Source organism: Bactrocera latifrons, unplaced genomic scaffold (assembly GCF_001853355.1).
Source record: "Bactrocera latifrons isolate USDA-ARS-PBARC rearing strain unplaced genomic scaffold, ASM185335v1 scaffold_238, whole genome shotgun sequence".
Classification (NCBI taxonomy): domain Eukaryota; kingdom Metazoa; phylum Arthropoda; class Insecta; order Diptera; family Tephritidae; genus Bactrocera; species Bactrocera latifrons.
The window spans coordinates 60307-87143 of record NW_017535941.1 but is presented as its reverse complement, the minus strand read 5'-3'; the positions used below and the strand labels follow the sequence as shown (position 1 = coordinate 87143).

The following is a 26837-nucleotide window of genomic DNA, read 5'->3' as shown; positions in this document are numbered from 1 at the left end:
TGCAATTGCCGGACAGTCAAGGAGGCAGTTTGGGCGCAGAAACGACCGGTGAAGCAGTAACCCAGCCGGTGTAGCTGACACCTTACCTGACAGCAACCTGAATAACAATTGGTTTCTTGAATAGTTTTATATCGCACTTTTCGAGAAATATCCCAGTATTTTCCGTCAGTGGCGATTTCTACAAGTCCTTTCCTTTTTTCGTAGTTCCGCTTGCATTGTGTGAGGCCCACAGCGAAGATCGATTCCCATGACAGTCGCGTGTACCTAACCGAAACGGACATGCATTTAAATCCAGCCAAGGACTTTCATTACAACAACAACAATAACGGTTCCAATCCTATTGGCCTGGTTGCCGCAACTTCTTGCGCAGTTACTTACCACTCTCCTTGCAGCATTTCTATAAGCACATTACGTTAAGTTGTTTGCTGACACATAAGTTTCGCGAAATAAAAACAAATTTTTTTACGTTAAAACGCTTAATCGATTTACTTAAATAATTATCTTATTGTTGCTTCAATATTCAGAAATCGGTTATACATATATTTGTATAAAAAATTCTTTTATATATTATATATATAGATTGAACAAAAAACATAAACAAAACCAATACAACGAAATGTGAAATAAAAAGGTAACTGTAAATAGGAAAACAAAAAATCAAATATATAGTTACTATAACTGTTTTTAGTTCAACACCTTTGCGTTTCGTTTGCTAGAATTTATTTTTATTGTTGTATTTTTTTTCTAATTATTTATAGCAACAATTCTGATTGGTAAAAAAACAAAACAAATACATTTTACATACAGCAACGTACAAGCACATAAAGAGTGTTACATTAATGCTTTTGTTTTTACTTTTCAATGCCCTTATTCTCGCATTTCTTCGGTCGAGTGTAGTTTGTTTTTTAACTGCATTTCCAATTCAAAAAAGTTTCTGTTTTTTTTTATGGTATTCTCAAAATTCAAATTTAAATTGAAATTTTTTTTTGTTGTTTTGTTTACTTAATGTACCGCTAATGTGCGCGTACGCGCTTTCGTGTATATAAATTTGTATGTATTTTTGTATTTTTCTGTGTATGTATGCGTTATGTTCTATATAATATGTAAATATGTACAATTTTAACGGCTACGCTTAATATTGATTTGGTATATGCTTGACAAGATTCTCACTTTTGCTTCGTTTCTTTGTTTCACTACCCACTTCCTCCTACTAACACATCAGTGTTGCTGTTACTGTTATTTATAACTTTTTCAACTGTTTTCAGCAATTTATTCTTTATCGCGCTATTTTTTGATTATTTTTCTACTTTACGTAATGTGTTGTTGTTGTATTCAACTACGGTGAAATGCGTTGCAATATTTGCTTTAATGGTTATTTCGTTACTTTCTTCTCTATTTGCTTGTCTGCTGTTTATTGTTTCTTTAAATGTTGTGATTTGTATTTGTGTCTGGGTGTGTGTGTTGTAGTTATTGTTTTCATTTTCAATTTACATACGTTTACTTGTTATTTGTTTCTTGCTTAATTTTTGTTGGACATTTGATGACCACAATAATTTTTCGAGCCTAAACCTAAATTACATAGCTATGTATATATATGTAAATATAGTTGTTTATATGTATGCATGCTTGTATATTCAGTTAAACTTAATTTTTAACCATCATCCATAGAATTATACCACAATCGCTTAACTTTAATTGTTGATTTTAGTTTTTTTTTGTTATTATAAATATACATTTACATATGTATGTATGTATGCATATATATTATTAAATTTATTTATTTATGAAATGATATTGACATTTGAGTAAAGTGTACTGTGTCGTCCATGTATGCTATGCGCTTGCAATCATCTCCTCCCACCTCCCCAACCAGTTGACGTTGCGTTATGCAACTAACAGCATTTGTCTCACATACACGCATGCACATACACATTTCTGTACTTTCATGTACATTTCTGCACATTTCTTAATTTCTTGATTTGTATTAGTGTGTTTATGTTTTGTTTGATTTATTGATGATGGTGATTTCTCATTGCGGCGGGGAGTTATTGGCTCAACATAAACATTTCTTACTTCTCAATTACAATTCACAACATATCCTATACTAAAAAACTATTTTTTGTTTTTGCTTTAGTGCTAATTTTTTGTTATTTTCTTATTGGTTGCTTGTTTGCTTGTATGAAAGTGTTTACAATTTAAGCCAAATCAAAAACAGTCAACATGAAATGAGCAAAAATCATATACAAAACTTATATAGACGATCACAATTAAATAACTAACGCACACTGGGCTGCAGTGTACAGCACCTTTTTTTGTTTTGAGTCCTTTTACATGCGCCTTCATCGTTCGTTACTTGCCATTATATATTATCGTTGTTATTGTTGCTGCAGTTATTGGTGTTCCATTGAGTGTTTACCGTTTAACGGTGTGCAAAACATGGATTTGCAGTCACCCTGCATCGTGTACTGCCGCTTTGGAGTTCAGTTGAGTTGAGTTGATTTGAATTCGGTTGAGTTGCTGCTGCGTTGGTGACTTCTATTTTGTAATATTACTGTGATTACACGAGCTTATAATGCCCTCATGCCCTCTTAACACACATCGGCTTCACCTCATATAATATAAATACAATACGATTTAAATCACAACAAAACTATTGCATATTCATATTCGTAAACGATAAGACACACAGAAATTACGAACATACAATATATACATATTAATATATCTATATCTTATTTTTTAATTTTTTTTTTTTTAGTTTTTCACCATTTCTTTGTTAGTTTTTTTTCATTTACTTGTTTATGTTTCTTTTTTTTATGTATATAATTTAAAGTTTATGTTATTATGTTCACCTATTTTTACGTCACAGTATAAAAAAGAATTTACAACTAATTTCTATTTTATTATTATTTGCTGAATATATATTATATCACTAGATTCATTACTCAATAAATTGATTAGTTATGATTCCAATTCATCGCTCTCTTTCTATAACTGTACTGTATAATTAATTAACGTGTAGATGAAACGTAAAACGTAAGAAACAAGAAGAAAGAAAAAAATACAAAAACGAAAAAAAATATATATAAATTTGAGTTATCGTTTTATATTAAAATTATTATTGACTAATTTACTTAGTGAGGTTTAACTAGTCGCCTGGATGCTCGGGGCAGGATCGATTCACCTCGAACCATCGATCGATGCAACTGCAAGTGAGTAACGCTTATTAGTGGAGAGTTTCAAATTGTTTGCGAATGGTGTGTTTACTTACCCTTTATGATAAATACATAAACACGGCAATCGTGCAATAATATCACCGGGATTCAAATCTTCTAAGCAAATTACACATTCGCCCTTGGCATCGGATAATACATCCTCTGTAAGGAATGAGAGGAGAAATCGAATGAATGGAAGTCTTTGGAATTAAATAAAAGTAAAATAGATAAAATTACATATGTAGGTATGCATGTATTTGAAAAATATGTGAGACCTAAAGCTAATGCGAGAGTAAATTAAATATAATAATCAATGAAAACAAAAAAACCAACAGCCTCGGAAGAGAGACCCCCCTTTTGATGGCGACCACGGCAAACGCATTAAGGATAACGATTTAAAGGCATGCACCTGGAATATCCGTTGCCTTAATTGGGTTGTTAGAGTGAAGGCTGTCATCACCGCCGTCCAAGAAATGCGAATGACGAGACAAGGACTGAGGCGAGTAAGTCCTTGTGACATTTACTACAATGGCCATATAAAGGATCGCAAATCCGGTATGGAATTCATGGTGGGAGAGAGCCTCCGTCGTCGAATACTGTCATTCATACCAGTGGATGAACGCCTAGCCACAATCCGCATTAAGACTTAAGTTCTTCAACATATCGCTCATTTGCGCCCACGTCCCGACGGCCTTCTATGAGCGCTTGCAGAGCAGCACCTGCCACGATGTCAAAATAATGCTTGGCGACTTTAACGCCAGGGTGGGCAACGAAGGACACAACAGTCGGTAAGTTCAGCCTCTACGAGGAAACATCCCCAAATGGATTGAGGCTAATCGAATACGCCGTGGACTGAAATATGGTTATCTGTAGTACTAGATTCCAGCATACAAAAAATCATTAAGATATCTGGTTGTGTCCGGATCGAAAAGCCACCAACCAGATCGATCATGTTTGATAGACGGAAGACCTGTCTCCAGTGTTTTAGAGGAGGCATTAACTTGGACCATTATATTGTTGCAGCGACGATACGTCCTCTGTGCAGAAAAACGCACGTCAACAAACACGACGTTGAGAAGCTGCAATCACAACTGACAGGCGAACGATTTTCTACCCGACTTGCATTTCTGCTCTCTGAGAACACTCATCAGCAACTCGGTAAAAGGGAACTGTTGGACGGCATTTCAAGCTCCCTTGGTACATCTGTAACTGAAATCATTGGTTTTCCGCAAAAGCCAAAGGAGCAGCTGGTACGACGAGGAATGCCGTGTCGCAACGGAGAAAAAACAGACTGCCCATTGCGGGATGGCAAAAATACCGAGAGCTGAAGAGGGAAGCGAGTCGCATATGCGGACTAAACAAGAGAGAGGCCGAAATGCGTGAGTACTAAGAGCTTGAGAAGCTGGCCACCAGGGTAATGCTCGAAAATTCTACGAAAAGATGCGGCAACCAACAGAAGATTTCAAAACCGAAGCATACTCTTGTAGAACCTCCAGTGGTGATCTAGTGACTGCTGCCCAGAACATACTGAAATTATGTAGGGAACACTTCTCCAGCCTGCTGAACGGCAGTGGAGGCTTCACATCAAGGGAAGGCGAACCCGATTCCCTAATCGATGACGATGAAGCAGACGTTCCATTACCCGACCTTGAAGAAGTTCGAATAGCAATTACCCGTCTGAAGAACAAAAAAGCGGCGGAGGCCGATGAATTGCAGGCGAAGCACGGCGGTGGAGAACTAATAAGGAGCATGCATCAGCTCTGCCCAATCCTCAAAAGTCTTATGAACATCGCATCGAAGGTACAATCTTCTATAAGAATATGCAGCTGCTGGCATACGCCGATGATATTGATATCATTCAACCGCCAATGATATTGATATCACTCAATATCCGCGCCGTTAGTTCTGCATTCTTCAGACTGGATAGGGAAGCGACTCAAATGCGTCTGGTACTGAACGAGGGCAAAACAAAATATCGCCTGTCATCAAACAAGCAGTCGTCGAGCTCGCGCCTTGGCTCCCACGTCACTGTTGACAGTCTATCTTCGAAGTTGTAGATAATTTCGTATCTAACGGTGCTATTTTGGACTGGGTAGGCAATTGAGAAGTAAAGTCTTCTCTCGACGAACAAAAACCAAACTCTACAAGCCGCTCATCTTTCCCGTTCTGCTATATGGTTACGAGTTTTCGAGAGAAAGCTTCTGGTCTTTGCGCATTGGCCACGGCGAATATCGCTTTCGATGGAATATGGCGACATTGACATTAATCAAGAGACAGCGGCTGCGCTAGCTTGGTCATGTTGTCCCGATGGAAGAGAACAGTCCAGCTTTGAAGGTATTCGATTCAATACCCACCAGTGGAAGTAGAGGAAGAGAAAAACGTTCACTACATTGAAGAGATCAGGTGGAGAAAAACCTGGCTACACTTGGTATCTTGAATTGGCGCCAAATAGCGAAAAGAACAAACGACTGGCGCGCTGTTGTTAACTCGGCTATAACCGGATAAGCGGTGGCTACGACAGTAAAGAAGAAAAAGACTCACTGATGGAACCAGAGGAAGGGAAAGATTAAAATATTTCCTATTTTTCATTCCACAATTTCTATTTATAATAGTCACCAGTCATATGAATTGTACTGCATAGTTCTTTGGTTGAGTTTCGAAGGGACGACGGGGCGTATACTTGATTTTTCATATTGAAATGAAGCGAAATGGCAGAAGTTATTTTTAGTTGACGAAGTTTATTACTAATATACATATCGTCATCTAAAATGCAAATAATAATGTAACACCACTTTCATAAGTTATATAATAGAAATCACGAATAGTAACGAAATTTGAGTTTCGGTTATAAAGGGGTTAGCTATTGGTTATATCTGACAGCGAATACTGAAAATTTTCAATTTCAATTCTTTTAATGATATGTTGTTTTGCATTTGAGGTGACGATATAATTTTTGTATCAAATTATTTCATTAGACTATTTGATTAGTCTCTAAAGGGTCCAATTGAATTTAGCTAAAATTAAATAAGAAGTTTTGTTGAACGTACGCCTATGCCTTAAAGTGATCGCAGCAAGCATGTAGTAAACAAGGTGGCATAAATCAGCTCATCTCTTGTTATTTACGTTTTCTTGTTTTTCTGCTAATTTCCACACTTAAAACTGAATTCGTTCGAGTTTTTGCTCGTTTTTATAAATGTAAATATGTGAAGAGTCGTCGGAGACGCTGTAGAAAAGTGCAATTAAATAAATAATTGCTTTGAATATTTGCCACATAAGATTGAATAGTGAGTGCTTGCTAACTATTAATTACTCCAACAGTTACAGATTTCGCTTATATAATGAATATATATTGCTGAAAGTTGTTTCATCGTGTAATAGAATTTTTCACAATTTGCATAAATTGATATTACAGTAAAGAAATAATAAAAAATACATATATTTATACAAGTTGTTGCTGTTCTTTTTTTGTAATCTAATGACTGCACAATATTTTTTAATTTTTTAATTAAATTACGCGACTTGTAAGCGCACATTTTAATAACAGCATTTTAATGGCCGATAATCTTGTTTTCACTCTTTGTTTTTGTTTTTTGTTTGTGTTGTTTTTTCGTATTCGTAATTATTTCACTCACCATTGTATGACAGTCGCGGCTTGGTGAGGCACATAACTAAATGGCATTCAATATCGTCGGGCAACACAAATTTGTTACATACTGGACACTTAATACCTGGAAGTACACAAAAAGAACGGAAAACGGTGAGCGTCACACATTTATAAATATATAAAATGTATTTGAACAAATGTTAGTTAGTGTACATATGGCTTATTACGTAAATGCTATCTATTAGCGATGACTAATCGTTGGGAATGCAGCGAAAAAGCGACGAATGCACCAGCGGCACTGCGCACGGGAAGCCATCAACTTGTGGCTGTTGAGCCAAATGTTCACGCAGACTTCACGCTGGTTTGATGGAGTTAAAGTGCACACACATGCATACATACATGCACAAATACATAGAAACATGCATTTGTGGTAAAAGTTAATTTTTCAATTGGGCTTTGAACTTATTTAAAGGTCACGCGCATTTATATGTGGTATAGTACTAAGCGATTTATATTAATATGTTCTACATACCGTTATTAGTATTAATTTTCTTAATAAAGCAAGTAGTATGTATGTGCGACTTGCTTGTACACTTAAGTTGTGAGAAGTATTTTTTTTTTTTGAGGTTAGGTTACGATCCATTTAAAGGCGAACTAAAGTGAGAAGGCGAAACATCCCTCCTTAGTGCGCTGGGTTTGGGATCCTCCACATAAAAAAAAACCCAATGTAAAGAAGAAAACAACCTTGGATGAGAGACCCACCTTTTGATGACGAATACTACAAACATACTCCTATTAAAGGGTTACATGGGTTTATGGGTTTAAAAAAATATTTTTTTTATTGTCCTATTAATTTCTAAAACACCTAGAGAATATTGTCCTAAATTTTCAAGTTAATCCGAGTAATAGTTTCGAAGATACAGTCTTGAGAACTAGTGCGCTTGTCGCTAGCTAGCTAGAACAACTGGGACGCTGTTGTAAACTCGGCTTTAATCGTGTAAGCGGTGTAAAGTAGAAGAAAAAGATCTTGAAAAAAAAAGAGTTTTCAAGGACTCGACTATGCTATAGTTGTTCGAAATTCGCTGTTCCGAAAAATGAACAGCTGCTTGAAGAGAAAAGTATGCGTGCAAATATTTCAGACCGATATCTCAAAAACTCACCGACTTGCGAATGCATCGATTATTCGAACTTGTCTCGGAAAAAAGTAGGATTGCGAAACCCCTCATGACTTTGTCTAGGGTTCAGGATCAAGGTTCATTCGAAAAATAAAAGTTTTCTCAAGATAACATCAAAAGGGTGCTGTTAGCAATATCCTCAGAGAAACCTTAACATTGCCATTGTATGGTTTTATGAATCGAGAATATAAACTGTAGGTACTCAAAGGATTATATAATAAATACGACTTCCGCAGTTAAACAAAAATATTATTTATAAACGTAAACAATAAAACCTCCAACTGCAAATCTGAACAAAACAGAAATTTCTTTTTTTTTTATTAGACATTGAAATAAACCATGTTATTATCAAAATTGTACAGGGATTAATCGATACTCAAGATAACAAGTGCGCAAATTCCAGAAATATTACATAAATCGTAAGACCTATGTGAGATTAGATTTATTTGTTACGTAGTTTGCTATTGGATCTATTCGTGGAATAATTGTTTACGCTCAACGCTTTCCTTTGAAGTACTAGGAGTGATTTCAATAAATGCTTAGCTAAAATTAGTTTAACACTGCGTGAATACAAGCTCCACAAGAGATGTATAACTTTGAAGAAATTTATTAGACTTAGTAGATCGAAACAGCTATGTAATGGTTATCATAAGATATTTTAAATCGATGAAAACAGAGCGAACAACAAAGCTAAAAACTTTGATCAAGTTAAACTGGAAGAAGCGCCACTATTTTGTACAAAAGAATTTGAGGTCATTAATACTTATTATGATTCTATAAAAACTGCTACTCTCGAAGTGTATGAGTAGTGTTCTTAGAAGATCGCATACACTCCTTAGTGAGTTAGGTACTCGAACATACATTTTTTCTCCTATCACCAAAGTTAGACTCAACAAAGCGAAGTGCGAGGGTGAACTCAATCGAACTTTATGATAGCTAGTTTTACAGCTTCAGTTAACCAGGATTTTAGCTGAACAAGAGATATTCTTTCGACGATCTAAATCTCTTTGTATTGGTATGTAACAAATATAAGAAGTGATTTTTGGATATCATAAGCACTTCTTAATGAGCTACATACACGAGCATGCATGTTTTCCTAGAACCAAATTTAGACTCAACAAAGCGAACTGGGATAGTGAAATCACGATTCCCACGACAACCGGCCGGTCATTAACTATGCCGCAATGCAGTGAACACCTAACGTGTCAGAACACTGCACCCCGGACTACGATAGGATGCCTCTTGATGTTTGCCATCGAACACCTGCAACGTGAGGTTCGCACACCGCTAGTTACGGAGGATAATGAACTACTCTCCAAGCAGTTTCCGCTGGGGTACTATCGCAGAAGTCATCTCTGCAGACTTATACTTGGAGCGGAACCGCTTTCTATGAGCATCAAGAGGTCTTTTCTCAAAGACGTCGACGACCTTTCAGTGAACGGTGTACTTGGAGCCAAACCACCACGAATTGCAAACGAAGAGCTCGAGTTGCTGTAAGAATAAAGAGTGACTTTTGGGCAGCTTCGCTCAGGAGACTGTAGCAGAGTGCAATCAGTCCGTGCATGGCACTAGCCACCTTTTTGCATGCGCTGTTAACCCTACACATCTGACACCCTTCTCCTTTTGGTCTGGCTCCGTCGAAACAGCTTGTTTCCTGGGGTTACCGTTGGATAACGTCGATGACAACTTATCTAATTCTTACTAACCTAACTGTGATTATGAACGCGATGTAACAATAACACCATCCGCTTTTACGGTTCTTGAATTGAGAAGGCTTATATACGGCCAAAGACTGTCCTTTCGATGACCTAATTCTGTGCGGATAACAAATGAAGTCCGAAATAGTCCTGATTAACCGACTACATACTCGTATAGTAACCCCTCGAGGTTAGTAATCAAGAGATGATCTTCAAATAGTTTCATACTCCAAACGTATGTAATAGAAAATATCTTTGATGTAATTTGGATGGTTGCTACTGAGTTGACATATTGTCGGCGGGATAAAAATCCGAGTCCGTTCTGATTACGTAGACCAGACTGCGGTGGGAAGGGTGTGCAATATCTCATATATGTATAGTATATCGTTTTGAGTGAAGGGTGTTGGGAAAGGTGTTGACATAATTTTTATATATAACGTAATAGATACCGTTTCAGGGTTTCATCAACGTGGCACGTGCAATATGAAAGAGAGTTCATTATACGTTTTGTGGTACTTCACATAGTACTTTAATGAATTGTGAAATCACAACGTCGAGTTAAGTGGTTGTATTTATTTTTGCAATAAAGCTTCGGGCAAAATATTTACACAAGACTTTTGTTAAGTCATTTATGTTTGTATGCAAATGCGATAAAACGTTATCTGTATGATTAAGTGATCACGAAGACCGAAAGTCCTCTGGTTCTATATGCAATTGCCTAAAATAAATGAATGCGTAATATGACCTCCCCCCCTCCGGTTTGGCCGTTTCTCACTCACACAAAGATCTTATCAAAAGCGCTTGACATATGCTTTGTTTCTCGCTGCTTATCGCTTTACGATCGATTCAAAACACGGTTTGTTTTTTTTTTTTTTGATTACGCCGTGGAGGAGAAGAAAATGCAAACAGGCAAGCAAATGAACGACAAAAAGTGCTCTATAACTATTTATAGACATTAATTGCGATCTGTTCTAGAAAATAATTAGCGCTTATAAACATGAAATACACTTACATATATACATACATATACATATGTATATATATATATATATATATATGTGCATATAAATAATAAAGTAATATCGCATTAGAATATGCCATTATTTTGGCCGCGTAATCGGCTGGCGCACAATCGATACGATACCATATAGCGGTCATTTGCACTTGCCCCTGCAGCGCTTGGCCGATTACGGTGTTTTGCCTTCGTGACAAGTGCTTATTGCTATTGATCCCAACCATAGTATGTTGGGGCTTAAGTACATATGTATGTAGATATTGGCCATTATATTTAGACGCGCGTGTTTATAGCTATTTATATGTGTACGTATGTTTGTTTGAGGGTGTGTGTTTCTGTATGAATAAACAAGTGCATAGGTATACAAAAAGTCATTTAGTAAATCGTTAAACTATTTTTTTTTTTCAGATTTCCTTTTATTCTTTGGCTGCACTTTTAATTGCGTACTTGCTGTTGTCCGCTTACGGTCTACTTACTGCACATTTCAATTGTGTTTTCGATTTTTTATGCTTATGTTTTTGTTTTTATTTTATGGGTTTGCTGTTTCTTTTTCGCTTATTTTTAGATTATTTCTTAGATTTTTATTTATTTTATTTTAAAAATTTTTTTTGTTTTTATTTATATTTTTTTAATAGTTTTTTTATATTTAGTTTATATATAATTTTTTTTTTTTACTTTTTATTTTATTTGTTTATATTTTATTTTATTTTCAGATTTTTATTTAATTGTAGTTTTGTTAAAAAATATATATTTTATTATTTTTCTGTGCGTAAACTTTTTATGAGTAATTATTTTTCGATTGCCTTTTATACTCTTGCTTCATGTTGTTATAGAGTTACTTAATGAAACTTGGTTTACAGGTTTCTCAGCATCTTAAGACGTCATCAGGCCACACCCACAAAACGCCCTTAAGGGGTTAAATGAGTTTGCGGATTTAAAAATAAAATCTTTTTTTTATTGTCTTATTCAATTCTACAACACTTCTAGAATATTGTCCTAAATTTTCAAGTTGATCCGAGCAATAGTTTCGGGCTAGATAGGCTAAGTGCGCCGTCTTTAAATGCGTTTTTCTCAAAACTGTATTTTTGATATCGGTTGGCAAGATTCATCGAGCAGTACTCAAGCGATCTTCATGAAAGAAATAAAGACTTGTTTTTTTCATTGAAATTTTCATATTTTTGTAAAAAATATTTTTGTACAAAAACCAAATTCGCTCAGGACAAATTCTTTAAGCACCGCTATCGACACTGTAAAAATGGATGAAATCGGAAGATAACCCCATCCACGGTACTGTTAAAAATTGCTGATTGAAATAAATCAATAACTAAATACGACAGAGACATACATAATATGGAACACCCCCAGATGTTTTGAGGTTTAAAAAATGGACGAGGGGCGTGCAGAGAGCTGGCTAGCACAAAGTAACGATGAAAGCCTCCTTGAAAATTTAGCGATATAGACTGGAATCGAGTAGGCTTGGTACGAATATTCTTTACGCTCACCGTGCGCGAATACCACAAGGTATGTAGCTGCTAGAAATTACTGGAGGTCTCGATCTGACGACGCCCAACATTTTTGAAAAATTGTGGACGCAACAAAGCATTACTCTTGTGAGCGCTTAAAAGCAAAAACACTTCAAATATGTCTAATATATTACCTTAATTTCCGCAGAAGCGGCCTACTGAGCTTTTTATATGACGCGACCCAAATACGCAATTGGAAACCGTTCCCACGACAGTCGGTTCTACATAAATGGAACGGACGCGTATTGTCATCCGGCCAAGGATTCAGCAAATTTCTCCCGTTACAACAACAACAACGAAATTGAAGTTCAATATTTTGTTTTTAAGAATTATTGAAAAAAAATATTTTTTATTTTTCGTACATAACTTATTTATTCCTCAATTTAAGCTATGCTAATGGAACATTTTTATTTGTTTACTTTTTATTGTTTAAGTGTGCTATTTCTCTGTCCATGACTGTGTTCTATATTTATTTTGTTTACTTTTCCTTTATATCGCTCAATTTATTTATTTCCTTAATTTTTGATATTTATTTTATTAATATTTCTTTTTGTTAATATTTTTTGATTTTACATACATACATATTTATTTATTTCCTTAATTTTTGATATTTATTTTGTTATTATTTCTTTTTGTTAATTTTTTCCCATTCCACATACTTATATTCGCATTTATTTATGTCTTTAATTTCGAATTTATTTTTTTTTTTTTTTTATTTTATGATTATTTTTTATTCTTTATTTTTAGGGCTTATACATACATACATTTGCATTTAATTTGTGGCTCTTTTATTACTTAGCGCCATAACTTACCAACATATTTGCTCGTGCTCCTCGGGTATTCGCCGTGCACATTGTTCGGATTGCCGAAAACCTGGCCCATGTTGATTGTTTGTTATTACTTTTGTTTTTGTGATTTTTGTGATTTTTGTTTTGTCGCTTCTTGCAGCGCCTTTTCGCTTATTGTTAAATAATTAAACTTTTTTGTTTTCTAGAAATTTTCTTTCACAATAAATTTCTGCTGCGCTTTACACTTGTTTTTTTTTTTATCAGCCAAACAATTATTGTCTCTCCTTACTGGCTTTGTTTGTTCTTTGTCTCAACGACGGTAGGGGCTACGTGCGCGAAAAAAATATTATTAGAGCGATGAAAAAATTTACACATGCTTACGAAGTCACACACACACACATACATGTACACAAAGATTGTTTGTATGTATGTTTGTTAGCAGAAAGAAATATAACTCGTTCATGGCCGCCGTGGCTATATGAGCTTCGCGATCACTCGAAATAAATACGCAATTCTACGCCGATTGCGCCACGCCCCCCCTAATACCTCACAGCACCAGCTCTTAAGTGGTAAAGCAATGATTACCAACGCACACGCTTACGCATACATCTTTACAGCTGATCGATTCGCAACCACACCGCGTACAAGTCGTCAGCGTGTGCTTTGCGACCTGGCCAATTTTAATCCTTCACATCGCTGTCGCCTTATCTTATGCACACACTTCGCCGCGTATATAGTAACACATGTGGGAAAACACAATCGACCGCACACTCACACACACCTGAGCCGGGTGCACACCCATACGGGAGACACATGTAAGGCGTTGAATAAACAAACCGTAATAGTCGAGCTAGGCGACACGGGCAGGGGTGGCTGGTGCAGCAGGGTGTTACTGGTCGAACAGACGGACGAGCGGACGGTGTACACGGGCACACGGGCGTATGCGTGTATGGAGAGACATGCGCTGCAAATAATGCAGCCACCACACACAGTGAATAAGTCACTTGCTGACTGCCTGACTGGTACGCCAACAACTCCATCGCAGCGCTAGGCTACGCCGAAAGCGAAAGCTTTGTTGGTGCTGGGTACATATTACTATGATATATGTTTGTAAATATATTCATGCTTGTGTGTCGGCACTCAACCCTACCCGGTTGTGCTTTGTTCTGTCAGCGTACAAGTGAATGATTGGCCTTTTCATTATTGTTGCTGTTGTCGTTGCCTTATAATTGCATGACTGCGTTATAGCGAACGAACGCCTCGGCTATCTTCCTGTTTAGTCGCAGCCGTTCAACGCTCCCGAAAAAACACACAATAATAATAATGCGTTTCAATGGGGCGAGTGCCAGCTGTGAGTGAGCTGTTTTGTGGACGCGCTTCCCGGAAGACTCTACCTCACGTGTGTGTGTAGCGGTGCAGCGACCGCCGCTATGGAGCAATTGTGTAATGGAGTGAGCACATCATCATAATTACTCTGCTGTCACTGGTGGCGCGGTAGGTCAAGCACCAAAAACGAAGCTACAGCAACAACAACTAAAAGCGAAGTAAAAACTAATGCTTTCAAGCGACGTATGACGTGCAATGGCAACGTTTACGTCAAAGTGTCGACGAGCATTGCACTAAATTAGGAAATTGAATTCAAGTTTTTCTTTTCGCCGCAAATAACTCGTTGTAAATATGTATATGTATGCTCTTGTAAGCAAGCAGCATTTTCATTTACGCACAATTAACGAATTCACAATTGTGTAGATCTCTTTTCTATTCTCGCTACGTCAAAACACAACACAGAAACAGTGTGTGTGTGTGTGTGTGTGAAATGAAAACACGTTAAAAGTTCACTTTTCAATTTGTTAAAATCCGCTGTGAAAAATCGAATTTTTCGCACTCGAATATTCGCTGATCRACTCGGCATATAGCAACTGACTGACTGCCAACTGACTATTTGCGGTGACTACAACTGTCATGAGTGTGCTGCCGTCAGCTGCGCTGCTGCTGACGCGGACGGACGTCGGACCTGTTTGACTGGCTGCTCGCTTGCTGGTCTGGTTGTGTAGCCGGCACCGTGTACGTATTTCTTCTTCGCGACACACTACTAATTGAAACACACACTAGTGAGCGCCTACGTGCCTGCTCCGCGCGCCCCTCAGAAGTTTGTTCTTCGCTAGCTAGCCACCCTTGCGTCTAGTATGAGCGCTCGTGTACACGCATCACCGCGAAACACTCGACAAATCAAAGAATCAGCAGCGCTACGATTGTCTGTCTACAACATTAGGTATATATAGTATAAGTATATATACAATACATATGCAATTATATTTATAAATGTGTATTTAAATATTTGTGAGCATTTCCACCAATTTGGTTTGCTGTGGTACGAGTTATCTGCTGTGTATCGGTGAGTTGCACTGTGGGACGAAATGTGAGATTTTATGGAAAGTCTCAAAAATTGGGGATTAGTTCGTAGAGGGTGGAGTCATGTGTAGAAGTTCACGGAAGTGAGGAAAGTTCTGTCATCGCCATTCACTTGGGAGTGGCCAGAAATGATTCTTTTACAAATGAATCAAGCAGCTCACGACTTCCTGTCTTTGACCAAGTATCCTTTGGGTAGCCTAAGAACCGTTTGAAGGCGAGCTAAATTAAGAAGACGAACCGTTCCCACGACAGTCGGGTCTACGAAAACCGGAACGGACCCGGATTTTTATCCGGCCAAGGACTGTCAACTCGGCAGAATTTCTGCCGTTACAACAACAACAACAGAAGACGAAACATCCCCTCCGCAGGGTTGTGCGCTGGGTTTAGGACCCGCCACGTAAAAAATCATACCAATGATAAGGAACAACAAGCCTCGGAAGAGGCATCCATCAACATGGTAGGATTGAAACCTTACATTGCGAACTGCTCCGCAATGACGAAACAGTGGGTAGGGAGAGGCATTGGCAACTACTCCCAGGCATGCGCCATGCAAAGTTGCTAATGGTTGGTTACAACCTCAAAAGGTTTAAATATGTAATCAATTTCTCAAGGCAAAAAGTCAGGCTACTTTGTCGTCGTCACACTTGCAAGCTCAAGCAGAACTTACTTCATATGATCTAGCTTCTTGTGCAAATTGCTGGTTCTGAGACTTGGAAACTGAAACACCAGAATACCTGTTAATGGACTGCACAGCAGTCTGTAGACGTAGGATTAAGGTAGTTGGATTCATGTTTCCCAATAGGCATCACAACGCCTCAGTAGTAGTGCCGATATACTACGGAAATTTGCTGGGGCTAGTTGAGACGTTGTGAATTAGGAGAAGGTACAAAAGAACCTAGGTCACGGCACAATCCACATTTACTTATCTAATCTAATTTACATGAAACTTAAAATGTGATCGGAATTATGCGCGCAAAATAGTCGCCCAGCAATCTGAGCAAGTAATATAATATTATTCGTAGAAGCCAAACATCTGATGTGTAAGTCAACGACGCCGGAACCAGAGTAGATTGACTTCCGGGTTTAAGCGGAAACGGATGAAAACTGTCAAAGGTTACCAGGAAGTAATTTCAGAGACATAAGTAAGTGAGTGCAAAAGAAATGGTAATAGGGGATAATTGAAGAAGATAATTGATAAATCAATTAATATAACATCAGTTCTAAGCTTAAAGTTATCTTAGTAAAAGTGAGCAATCCAACGTAAGCAATTTTTAAATTTATAGAGATGATATGAGAGGTCAATTGAACTTCCGGGGAACTGACACGGAGTGAAAATTTGACGAAAATATTTAAAACCTTAACTTTCGGAGCTTCTTTAAACCTATTTTTTATTTAGTAATAAAGTGGTATCTATAACGGACTTTCTGCTGTAGCTTTTATACCCTGAACAGGGTACATTAAGTTTGTCACGAAGTTTGTAACACCCAAAAGGAAGGGTCGGAGACCCTATAGAGCATATATATAAATGATCAGCATGTCGAGCTGCCATCTATCCATATGTCAGTTCCTCAGTTTTTAAGATATCGTTTTGAAATTGTGCAAATGTCATTTTCTCTTCAAGAAGTTGCTCACTTGTCGGAAATGATGATATCGGACCACTATATCATATAGCTGACGTACATACTGAACGATCGGAATCAAGTTCTTGTATGGAAAACTTTCACATTTCACAATATATTTTCACAAAAGTTGACACAGGTTATTTTCTAAATCAATAATATAATATCCGAAGAAATTGTTCAGATCGGTTAACTATAGCATATAGCTGCCATACAAACTGAATGATCGGAATCAAGTTCTCGTATGGAAAACTTTTACATTTGACAAGATATATGCACGAAATTTGGTATAGATTATTTTCTAAGGCAACAATGTAATCTCCGAAGAAATTATTCGGATCGGTTAACTATAGCATATAGCTGCCATACAAACTGAATGATCGGAATCAAATGCTTGCTTTGAAAACTTTTTCATTTGACGATATATCTTCATGAAATTGGGTATGAGTTATTGTTTATAAAAATAATGTAATTTCAGAAGAAATTGTTCGGTTCGGCTCACTATAGCATATAACTGCCATACAAGCCGAACGATCGGAATCAAGGGCTTGTATGGAAAAGTTTCGCATTTGACGTCATATCGTCACGAAATTTGACATGGATTACTGCTTAAGGTAACAATATAATCTCCAAAAAAATTGTACAGAACGGATTACAATAGAATATAGCTTCCATACAAACTGAACACATAGTTACTAACAGAAATCCACCTGTGAAGGGTATTTAGCTTCGGTGCAACCGAAGTTAACGTTTTTTCTTGTTTTATATAACTTTTCAGGTTCCAAACGAAGGTTTCTGTATTTCTTTAGCCCAAGAGATGTATCGCTGTCGCTTATCGTCCATAGATACTATTTGATAATACGAACTGATGGATATCAATCAGTATTTTGGAGCTTAGGGATTGTTGTTGTAAGTCATAAAATATTAACCAAATTATTTTGAGGCTCTATGCAGTTAAGTAAGAAAATCCGGACCAAGTGCTTAGTTCATGACTCGAAATCATGGATCGAGTTGAAAATACTTAAACCGGTTTATATAACTGATAAACACAAGTATGCTTTTAAAATGGGTCACATGGGAACATGATAAGACGCTCTCCTACCAAATATTGATTTGAACACATTTCATTTTACATGAACCCACAGTCTTATGACACTTTTCTGTCACTGTATAGGTGTGTAATAACAAAAGTATTTTTCGAAGTGTGTATACATAAATGAGTTGGAGTTTTTTCCGATTAAAGCCCATAGAAAAAATTAAATAATATACAAATATATGCCTTATTGAGGTAATAAGAAGCACAACACACGATCACAACTTTTATAAGCGAGCAACGAGACCAACAGAGCGCTACTCTGTAAAATTTACGATTTACAAATAACGCAAAGTGGATATTATATTAAATACATATGTACATGTACACTACAACAGTCGCCAGCTGAGCCAACAAGAGACCCACGGACTTGCCAATCAGATACTATGCACACACAATCAAGCCAACAAAATAATCACTTCAGATTGCTGTGCTGTTGCTGTAGCCGTCGACGTCGCCTTTGCTTTTGTAACCTTTCATTTACTCCATCCGTCATACTGACGCTGCGAAGTTAAGGCAGCCATCAGTGCTCACAGCTCACTTGTGGCCACCACTTAGTAAATCAATTTACCTATCGGGCCGAGAATCTATGTATATTAACTGCTATTTTTTTTTTTTTTTGTTTGTTAATTTCTGCCGTTAATTATAAGCACTTGCAGTCAACAGCTTTTATTCCAATATTTGTACGCATATACACACATAAACACATAACTCGGGCTTTTAATTTTATCACTAGCTCCATTAATTACACTGCTCGATGCTGCTCTTTTATTCGCCTACCACACATAATTCCTATAATGTATTAATGTTTTTGCTAGCACTTTACGCTAAAGCTCTTTACTCGTTCGTTTGCTGCACTTATGTTTGTATCCATGTTTTTATGTATATGCGTTGTCTGCCATGCATATTAATTTCACTTTTATTTAAACTTATTAATACCAATGCGAATAGTGTAGCTTAGCAGCGACAAAATCAGTGACCAGCTCAACACCTATTTGGATTATGTATGGTACTTTATATTTGCAAAGCTTGTCAAATCGCTAAACGAAGTATCTGCTCATAGTCGGTATACTATGAGAAGTAGTACACTGCTATTATATTTATTCCTGTATTCGTTGTTGCTCGCCGTATGTCGATTGACTGCTGTTACCTTCTTCCTGCTTTTCGCACTACTCGGCTGGTGGGCTACCTACTGTCTAATAGTACACACGCAAGGGGGTCGTAAATGATTTGACGGCGTTGCCAGCTACTCCGCATCATATTACAATGGATCTTTAGAAAGGTTCTCCAAAACAAAGTTATCTTATCAGCTGCTCGCAAAGAGCAAACAATTTTAATTATTTTCCATTTAGTATTTATTTTCTTCTTATTTTAATCATGTAACTTATCTGCCAAATAAATATTTGTATATTTGTGTATGTATAGTATTTTCCTAACAGCGGCGACAAATAGTAAAATTAAATCTCATCGAAATGGAGAGCACACTTCATTATGTAAAGACTTATGACACAAAAGTGAACCAAGTATAATTTAAGAGGTTATATTCACATGTGAATAACAAAAAATCGAAAATTGTTTTTGCATGTGTATATTTGAAACATTCTCCCAAAATTTAAGGTATTTATAAGTAGAAGTGTATAGTAATAATAGATTTGGGTTTCTGGGGTTTAGCAATCCCCATTATGATTAATTTTGAAACCGTTCCGACGACAGTCGGGTCTACGTAACACGGACACGGATTTATATCCGGCCAAGGACTGTCAACTCGGCAGAATTCTGCCGCTACGACAGCAACAAAAACATCATTAATTTTGAAAAAATGCTTTATTCCTTGCTTCCATAGCTGTTTTCAGGGGGTGTTTAAAGTAGTACTTTAAATTCTTGAAATGCATATTATCTTGATTCAATTATAAAATAGAACGCCTATTAAAACTGGTTTTTTCTGACTTGCAACTGGATACAACCACTTAATTAACAAGACAATATTGACAACAACGCGAAATAAGGGAATTTTACTCCAGGAATAGTTTATACTATAAAAACAACAGTAACCGAAATTCATTTTGATCTTTTGAAATAATTTCGAGGCCTGATGCCGAGTTGACAGTTGTTCGCTGAATAATAATACTGGTCCGTTTCGGTTACGTAAACCCGACTGACGTGTGAAGTAACAATAGATTAATCATTAATTGGCTTGAGGAATTGAGGAAGAATATATTGCACACGAAACGTWATAGTTTTATTAACAAATACACTTGCAAAACAATAACGACACTTTATTGCAATGAGATAACACTTATTATAAACGTACTAAAATAATGAGAATTATAGAATTTAAATATTAATTTTTCAAAATTTTCTACAGAAAAACCATTTAGGAATCTCCGCAGCAGAAATTTATATATTTTTCTGTTTTGGTTACAAAATGCATTCTTTATAAAGTCATTAGTCATCACTCAACCTAACTCTAGGCAGCACCAGGTATATAATTGGTAATTTACATATCTATAGTTGTTTTCCCATAATGTGTTGTAAGTAGTGATAAAATAAATTCACTTACCATTAAATGACCAAATGTGCGATGGTAGCGATGTAGCTGTGTAGACGCGACCAATACCGCTCGCGCCACTAGATGAGGATGCCGCCAATGCAATGCTCTCCACAAAATTTGTGCCCGTTGCAGAAACATCCTGTAGATCTTCAAAGTTGAGTGTATGAGAATGCGGTGCACTCACCATGCCGCGACCACTATTACCGCCACCGTTACCGCCATTCAGCATCAGTGTGTTGTCGTGAAAGGAGCTACTACTGACCGGCACACCAACACGAATACTACCAGAACCCATAACATCACCACCGAGCGGATAATGCGGATGTTGCAAATAATTGGTGGCAACTGATGAATGCGCTTGTGAGGTTACACCAAATGCATTGCTACTTGGCGTCGTGCCGGCAGCTGGATGCGTATGCGGTCCACCAGCGACACAACCTGCATGTGAGTTGCCATGTTGTTGATTGTGAATATCCGGCACTGAGCTCAAACTACGTGCACGCTGTCGATCGATGCTTGAACTCTGGACATGATGCTGTACCTGTAGGCTGGGCAATGTACGCAATAAGTTAAAGCCTTGACCACCATCTGCGCTGCTATTGCTGGCAACTTGTGCAGCGTCCGTCCCAGTTGAGCTGCTGGAAAAGGTACGCGAACGTGGGCTTTGGCCGCTGGCTGTCGGTGTACTTGCCTTAGCGCCCATTCGTTGGGTTTCACTTTTGTTCTTCTCGAATTGGTGTAATGGCGAGCAGTGTGATTTTCGTTTGAAACAATATATATATATATATATATTCGACTGGCGATTTGTGCGATAGAAATTTATATTGTGAATTCCGAAAAGGTTTTTAACGCCTCCAGTGCGTCATTGGAAATGTCAAATTATTCCATTTATAATCACTTTTCTGCGAACCACAACAAACGCGTATGTTTAGGACAATCAGCAGTCAAGTTCTTTATTAAGAAGAATAGCATTAAACGCGATATGGCAAACGACTTTGTTGGTTAGGATAATGACCTGTTTAGAAGGATGGGCACATGATGAGTCGCTAACCGGCGTTGTTTACAGATTACTCAGATTCCAATAGAGTGCGCTTTGACATCAAACAAAGAAAAGTAACTAACCTTTGTGTACGTTATTGATACCAATGGTGTGAGTTTGATGATGGTGTGCGTTTTGTCTCCTTGTATGCTTAACTTAGTAACAGGAAATGTGTGCGTTCCTTGTTTGTTCTTGATTAGTTTTTTTTACTGCATCGAGACGAAATTGCTAGCGACAGCTATTGTCAACAATATCTAACTTTGATTGCTTTATCGAGAATTACAGAAGAGCCGTATATTTCAAAACTCTTCAAAATAACCTATTTTTGCCGAAAACAATTTGCCAATTTAATGATTATGAGTGCCCTCTTATGATCTATCATTGACACCACTGATGTGCTGTTGCCTCTTACACCACCGTCGCCTTCGTTTTTGTTGCTGTTCCACTGCTAGTTATTTCTCTAATTTGCTGACCGTCTGTTTTTTTGCTATGCGTTTTGTTGTTGAATATAGAATAACTTCTTTTTACTGATCGTACTTCACGTTTTCACTAGCTTTGACATTTGCTTTTAAATTTTGTATGCGATTCGAGCTTTTCGTATTACTTTTTTTGTTTTTATTTTGCTTGAAATTTTTCAATTTACGGAGGAAACATTTGGTTAATTTACGAATTCTTTGTATTTTTGTAGCAAAATTTGACAGCGAGTCGACATTTTTCGGGAAAGATAAAAACGAAATTGACATTAACAGCGTTGCCAGTTTGCGTTGTAATGTGAAATTCGCAAACAAAAGATTTGAAGTAAAATATTTATGATATGCAAAGAATATAATTGCTTGTTGATGAACATGAATAACATAACCGCTATTATGCTTATTGTTCATAATTAATTTTGTTTTCTTTTGGCTTATAATCGATTTATGTGTTCTTCGTGCACTTCCGCTTCGTATTGAAATACAAAACATCACATCCGCCATGATCAGCCGGCCATTGTGAAAGTAGGCATAAAAGGAAATGTGTAAATTTGCAGCGGATTTCCCTTAGTGTATTGAAAATTTATTTAAAAATTTGTATTATTGTGAAATGATGTGAAAATAATGTATATATTTAATTAAACGAATTTATTTGAAGTTCATGTCATAAAGTATTTCAAGGAAATGTGGATAATTTAGTTGCTTCGTTAATTTATGTAGGAGTCTTCAACTGAGTAAGTTTTTATCATAAAATTTCCTGCTAATGAGGGTTTTATCCATAAAACGGCGAAAATATTTATGTATAATAATTTAATACGCGTGCTAACACACTTTTAAGGCAATACCCTTGCTTCTAAATTTCTTGCTATCGTTCCTAAGGCAAAAGGCTGCACATAACCTAAAATATTTATATGAAAATGCATAAAGCAGTTTTTGCTGACAAAGTAGCAGCAATTAACTTAATCCAAATCGTGTTTGAAAAATGTTGTTTTTAGAGACTCCTCATCATTTCCGGAAATAATCCCTGCACCATTTCATAATAGCCCGTTTACCTGAGTAGCAACAGATTATCATAACTTGCGCAATTTTACAAAACCACTGCAACCGAAACTTATTCTTAAAGTATTTATAATAAGGTTTCGTTCGAGGAAAAGTTTCTTGCTCTGTGCATTATACATTAATATGTATGTATATGGTACACACATATAACCGATAATATAACACAAACACATTACCGTTCTTACAATAGTCGGGTCTACGTACCCGGAATGGAGTTTTATCCGGCAAAGGACTGTCAACTCGGCAGAATTATGCCACTACAACAACAATAAACACATTTCTCCTCATGAAAACTCAACGCTGATTTCTTAATTTTTCTTTTATTTCCTAAAAATTGCTTACAACATTAATTTCACTAAATTTTAGGATTGATTAAGAGAAAAAATGTCACTTAAATGCTGTCTTAAAGATAACAACAACTAATCCGAAAGCCATCTTGTTTTGGAGGCTTGCTTCCAAATATTTAATATTATAAAAGTGAGAATAATAAAACACTATTCTCATAACCGAAATTATCGAATGCTAAATAATTGATTAGTAAAAATAAGGTGCACTAATATTGCAAATAAATTGTTTTTTTTTTTTTTTGTATTGCAGAACAGTAAATAAATTGCAACTTAACGAAATTTTAGAATATAACTATAAATATATTGACAAAGCACTTGTATTTACTTTATTACTGAAAACACCATTTGTTGTTCGTCATTTCACAAACGTTTGTACGCAACAATTGTTTTTCTATTTCTATTCAGGGGACAAAATAATTGCTTCTTTCCGTTAGTTTCCAAAATTCCGAATTGCTGTACGTACTTCATGTATATTTCAAGAATTAGTTATATAATATATATTTATAAGCTTTATTGCAAATTAAAATTCATTTACTGTTTGATGTATGTATGCATGTATATACAATAATATGTATTAAGAAGCACGTTGGCGTGTAGAATATATTACCATCCGCCTTAAAAGTAAAATGAATAAAATTTTAGTAATTTAATTAGCATTATAATTTGATTTTTTGATTATTTGAACTTTACATATACATAAATATGTACCATTATTGTTAATAAATGTTTTTTGTTATCAGAAAATTATTATTGTTTTGGAAAACGCGTTTATTGCTGACCCAGCAGTTGTTATTTGCTATCGTCATACTGCCTTTTGTTAATGTTTTTCTTTTTGTAGTTAGCTATAAACTATAGATAATAAGAATTATAATAATGATAATATCTATTATGTGGTATAGTTGGTAATTGTTGTTGTTGTACATCAACGTATGCCTTGCGTTGATGGGGATTTTGAAAGTTTTGTTTTGACAACGTCATTATATTTGTAGTGTTTGTGGTCTGTTTTTGTTTTTGTTGTAACTGAAATTGTTTCTGTTGCTGCATTAAGATTTGTTGGTGTTGTTTGAAACGCATTTTCGGTGTTTGTTAGCATTGTACTTTGCCATATTGCGCCCGACGTTCCAACACTTCACGATACTCTTTATAGTTCATTTGAATTTCCTGCGAGCGATAACGCGTCAATTTGATTGATTTTCGAGTTTCCGGGGTGATTGCTGCACGATAGCCCCCCTTCCTGAGTAGAGAGTCTATAGTTTGGGTTTGATCCCAACCTGTGAAAATAGAAAACATATTCAGTATTTAAATAACATTTATTGCGATAGCTTTTTGCGAAAAAATCTTATCACAAAATCATGTGTTTTTAGCTCACCTTGTTCAGTAGCCACTTGTGGCAAATAAGTAGCAGTCCTCTTGTAACCACGTTCATTCAAAAATTCAATACGTATGCCATGTATGCCTAATGTCCAGTCGAGATACCCGTGTGCTTCTTCGAAATTTTGCAAAATCGACACCGACACAGTCAATTTGGGTAGCTCTTCCCTAGCGATGGGCGCAAAGCGCGAATCCTTTAAAGCACTCGTTAATGCATATTCACGAAGTCCATTGTGCAGATGCATGGCACTGAACGTACCAATACAACCACGTAATCGCTTATCACGCCCTGTTTTCCAAGTTACAAATAATGGACTGCAGAAACAAAAGTCATCATTAACATTATATATTAATATGCATATTAAGCGAGTACTTACTAAGCATCATTTGTGAATTTGGGTGTACCGGGCGCTTCTACATTATTCAGTTCACAGTCAAGCACCTCAAAACAAAATATGCACATGTCAGGCACCGCCACATTGTCCAATGGCTTCACACTATAACCATTTGTGAGGCGATTTGAACCACCACCGCGGCGATAGCAATCACCATCATCGCCACAATCACCGTTCTGCAGGTGATGTGGCCGTAGACCATTCATCTGTTGTGATGTGCTTGAGCCGCGATAATTGTTGTGGTGCTGATAGTTATTTGACATTATTGCGCTTGGTGTACCTTTATGCGCTTTAACCTCAAAAGTATTTGGTAAACTTACAAACTGAAATTTTGTATGCTTCACTCGTTGCGTTAATTTTTTTTCTTTTAACAACAATGCTACCCAATGTGGATTGCAAGATCTTAAATATATATATATATATATATAGTAATTACTATTTATTTTAATTTTATTGTGGACGCAGTCTGTGCTAATGCCGATCTGCTTTTGTATTTGTTGCAGGACTAATCGAATACGCTATATTTTTTATACCGCTAAGATCTCTAGTAGTAATGGCAGTGCGTAACTTGATGATTTGAATCTAAAAAAGTTGTAACCTGCAAATATAAAGAATTTCGATTAGTTATTTTTTAATATTTACATTTTTGTCTTAATTCAATAAACAATTAAATTCAAGCAATTAACTTAAAGTGATCGTACGTAAGATCAACGATCAATATGTTACATACAAATGCAGTTGTCTTAACAGTGCGTAATATCACACAAAAAGACCAGCAGGGTAGCACGGCGTAGACAAGCAAGTTGCTAAATCACAAGTTCAGTCTCCTATGCTTTGTTTACGAATACTCGTTTGCACTGCATTACTTGACGCAATGACAACAATAACAAGAGACTAGCATTTTGTATCAGCCATAGGCTTTTGTACAGTGACTTTCAGTTTCCCTACACTCTCTTCCACTCTTATCTGGCACACGAGTTAATCATCTGTTGCTGCGATCAACGCGGCTATCTTTGGTCCATTCCCGTTTGGGTGCAGCTAATGCATTTAGTTTAAGGCTGATTTTTTTTATTTGTTCATAGCACAATCACCTCATTCTCTATATTCACAATTATCACTTTCTATCTGCATTTGACATTCTTTGGCTTCATTCGATACTCGGTACGTCTGACCCCTTGCACACCATCGCTCACACATTTAAACACAATTATTCACTTCTCTTCTTCCTTCTTACTACTCCTCTTTTAGCCTTTGGCACACACACATTTTTCTTCGTCTGCGACTTCCACAACTGCTTCCTAGAGCTTTTGCACTTCAACTCATGTGAACTTTGACGAAATTTTGTTGCAAATTGTATCAGAAATTTTGATCACTCACAGAAAATATATGAAAAAAAATATTAGAAAGCAGTTGCCAAATACTTTTCTTTATCGTTCGCTCGCAAATCCGCGTCGTTCGCAGTGT

The 26837-nt window shown here is 36.5% G+C and overlaps 2 protein-coding genes across 8 annotated transcripts; both read right to left on the bottom strand.

Annotated features, from left to right (window-relative positions):
* Positions 1 to 1088: 1088 nt before the first annotated feature.
* LOC108969026 (E3 ubiquitin-protein ligase ZNRF2) lies at positions 1089 to 22425 on the bottom strand. Of its 2 annotated transcripts, XM_018933485.1 has the most exons (6): positions 21815 to 22425; positions 20702 to 21707; positions 6848 to 6943; positions 3272 to 3377; positions 3135 to 3206; positions 1089 to 2999 (listed from the first exon to the last, which is right to left on the bottom strand). In XM_018933485.1, exons 2-5 carry the CDS (start codon positions 21393 to 21395, stop codon positions 3149 to 3151), a joined length of 954 nt encoding a protein of 317 aa, XP_018789030.1. In that variant the 5' UTR covers positions 21396 to 21707; positions 21815 to 22425; the 3' UTR covers positions 1089 to 2999; positions 3135 to 3148. The 2 variants fall into 2 exon arrangements, with proteins under 2 accessions (XP_018789030.1, XP_018789031.1); XM_018933486.1 differs by having other exon boundaries at positions 1089 to 2994; positions 20702 to 22425.
* Positions 22426 to 23564: 1139 nt separating this feature from the next.
* LOC108969027 (uncharacterized protein CG5902) lies at positions 23565 to 26837 on the bottom strand. 6 transcript variants are annotated; one of them, XM_018933491.1, is made up of 4 exons: positions 26751 to 26837; positions 25356 to 25971; positions 24977 to 25293; positions 23565 to 24878 (listed from the first exon to the last, which is right to left on the bottom strand). In XM_018933491.1, exons 2-4 carry the CDS (start codon positions 25634 to 25636, stop codon positions 24694 to 24696), a joined length of 783 nt encoding a protein of 260 aa, XP_018789036.1. In that variant the 5' UTR covers positions 25637 to 25971; positions 26751 to 26837; the 3' UTR covers positions 23565 to 24693. The 6 variants fall into 6 exon arrangements, with proteins under 6 accessions (XP_018789036.1, XP_018789033.1, XP_018789032.1 ...); XM_018933488.1 differs by having other exon boundaries at positions 26608 to 26834; XM_018933487.1 differs by having other exon boundaries at positions 26638 to 26834.

Coding starts and splice junctions, on each gene's coding strand:
- LOC108969027 (XM_018933491.1), bottom strand. CDS start 25,636: ATGTCAAATAACTATCAGCACCACAACAATTATCGCGGCTCAAGCACA. Junction 25,294..25,355: donor AAATTCACAAATGATGCTTA/GTAAGTACTCGC, acceptor TTGTTTCTGCAG/TCCATTATTTGTAACTTGGA. Junction 24,879..24,976: donor ACAAGTGGCTACTGAACAAG/GTGAGCTAAAAA, acceptor CTATTTTCACAG/GTTGGGATCAAACCCAAACT.
- LOC108969026 (XM_018933486.1), bottom strand. CDS start 21,395: ATGGGCGCTAAGGCAAGTACACCGACAGCCAGCGGCCAAAGCCCACGT. Junction 6,944..20,701: donor GCACATTTGGTCATTTAATG/GTAAGTGAATTT, acceptor GTGTACTTCCAG/GTATTAAGTGTCCAGTATGT. Junction 3,207..3,271: donor TTATGTATTTATCATAAAGG/GTAAGTAAACAC, acceptor ACTCACTTGCAG/TTGCATCGATCGATGGTTCG.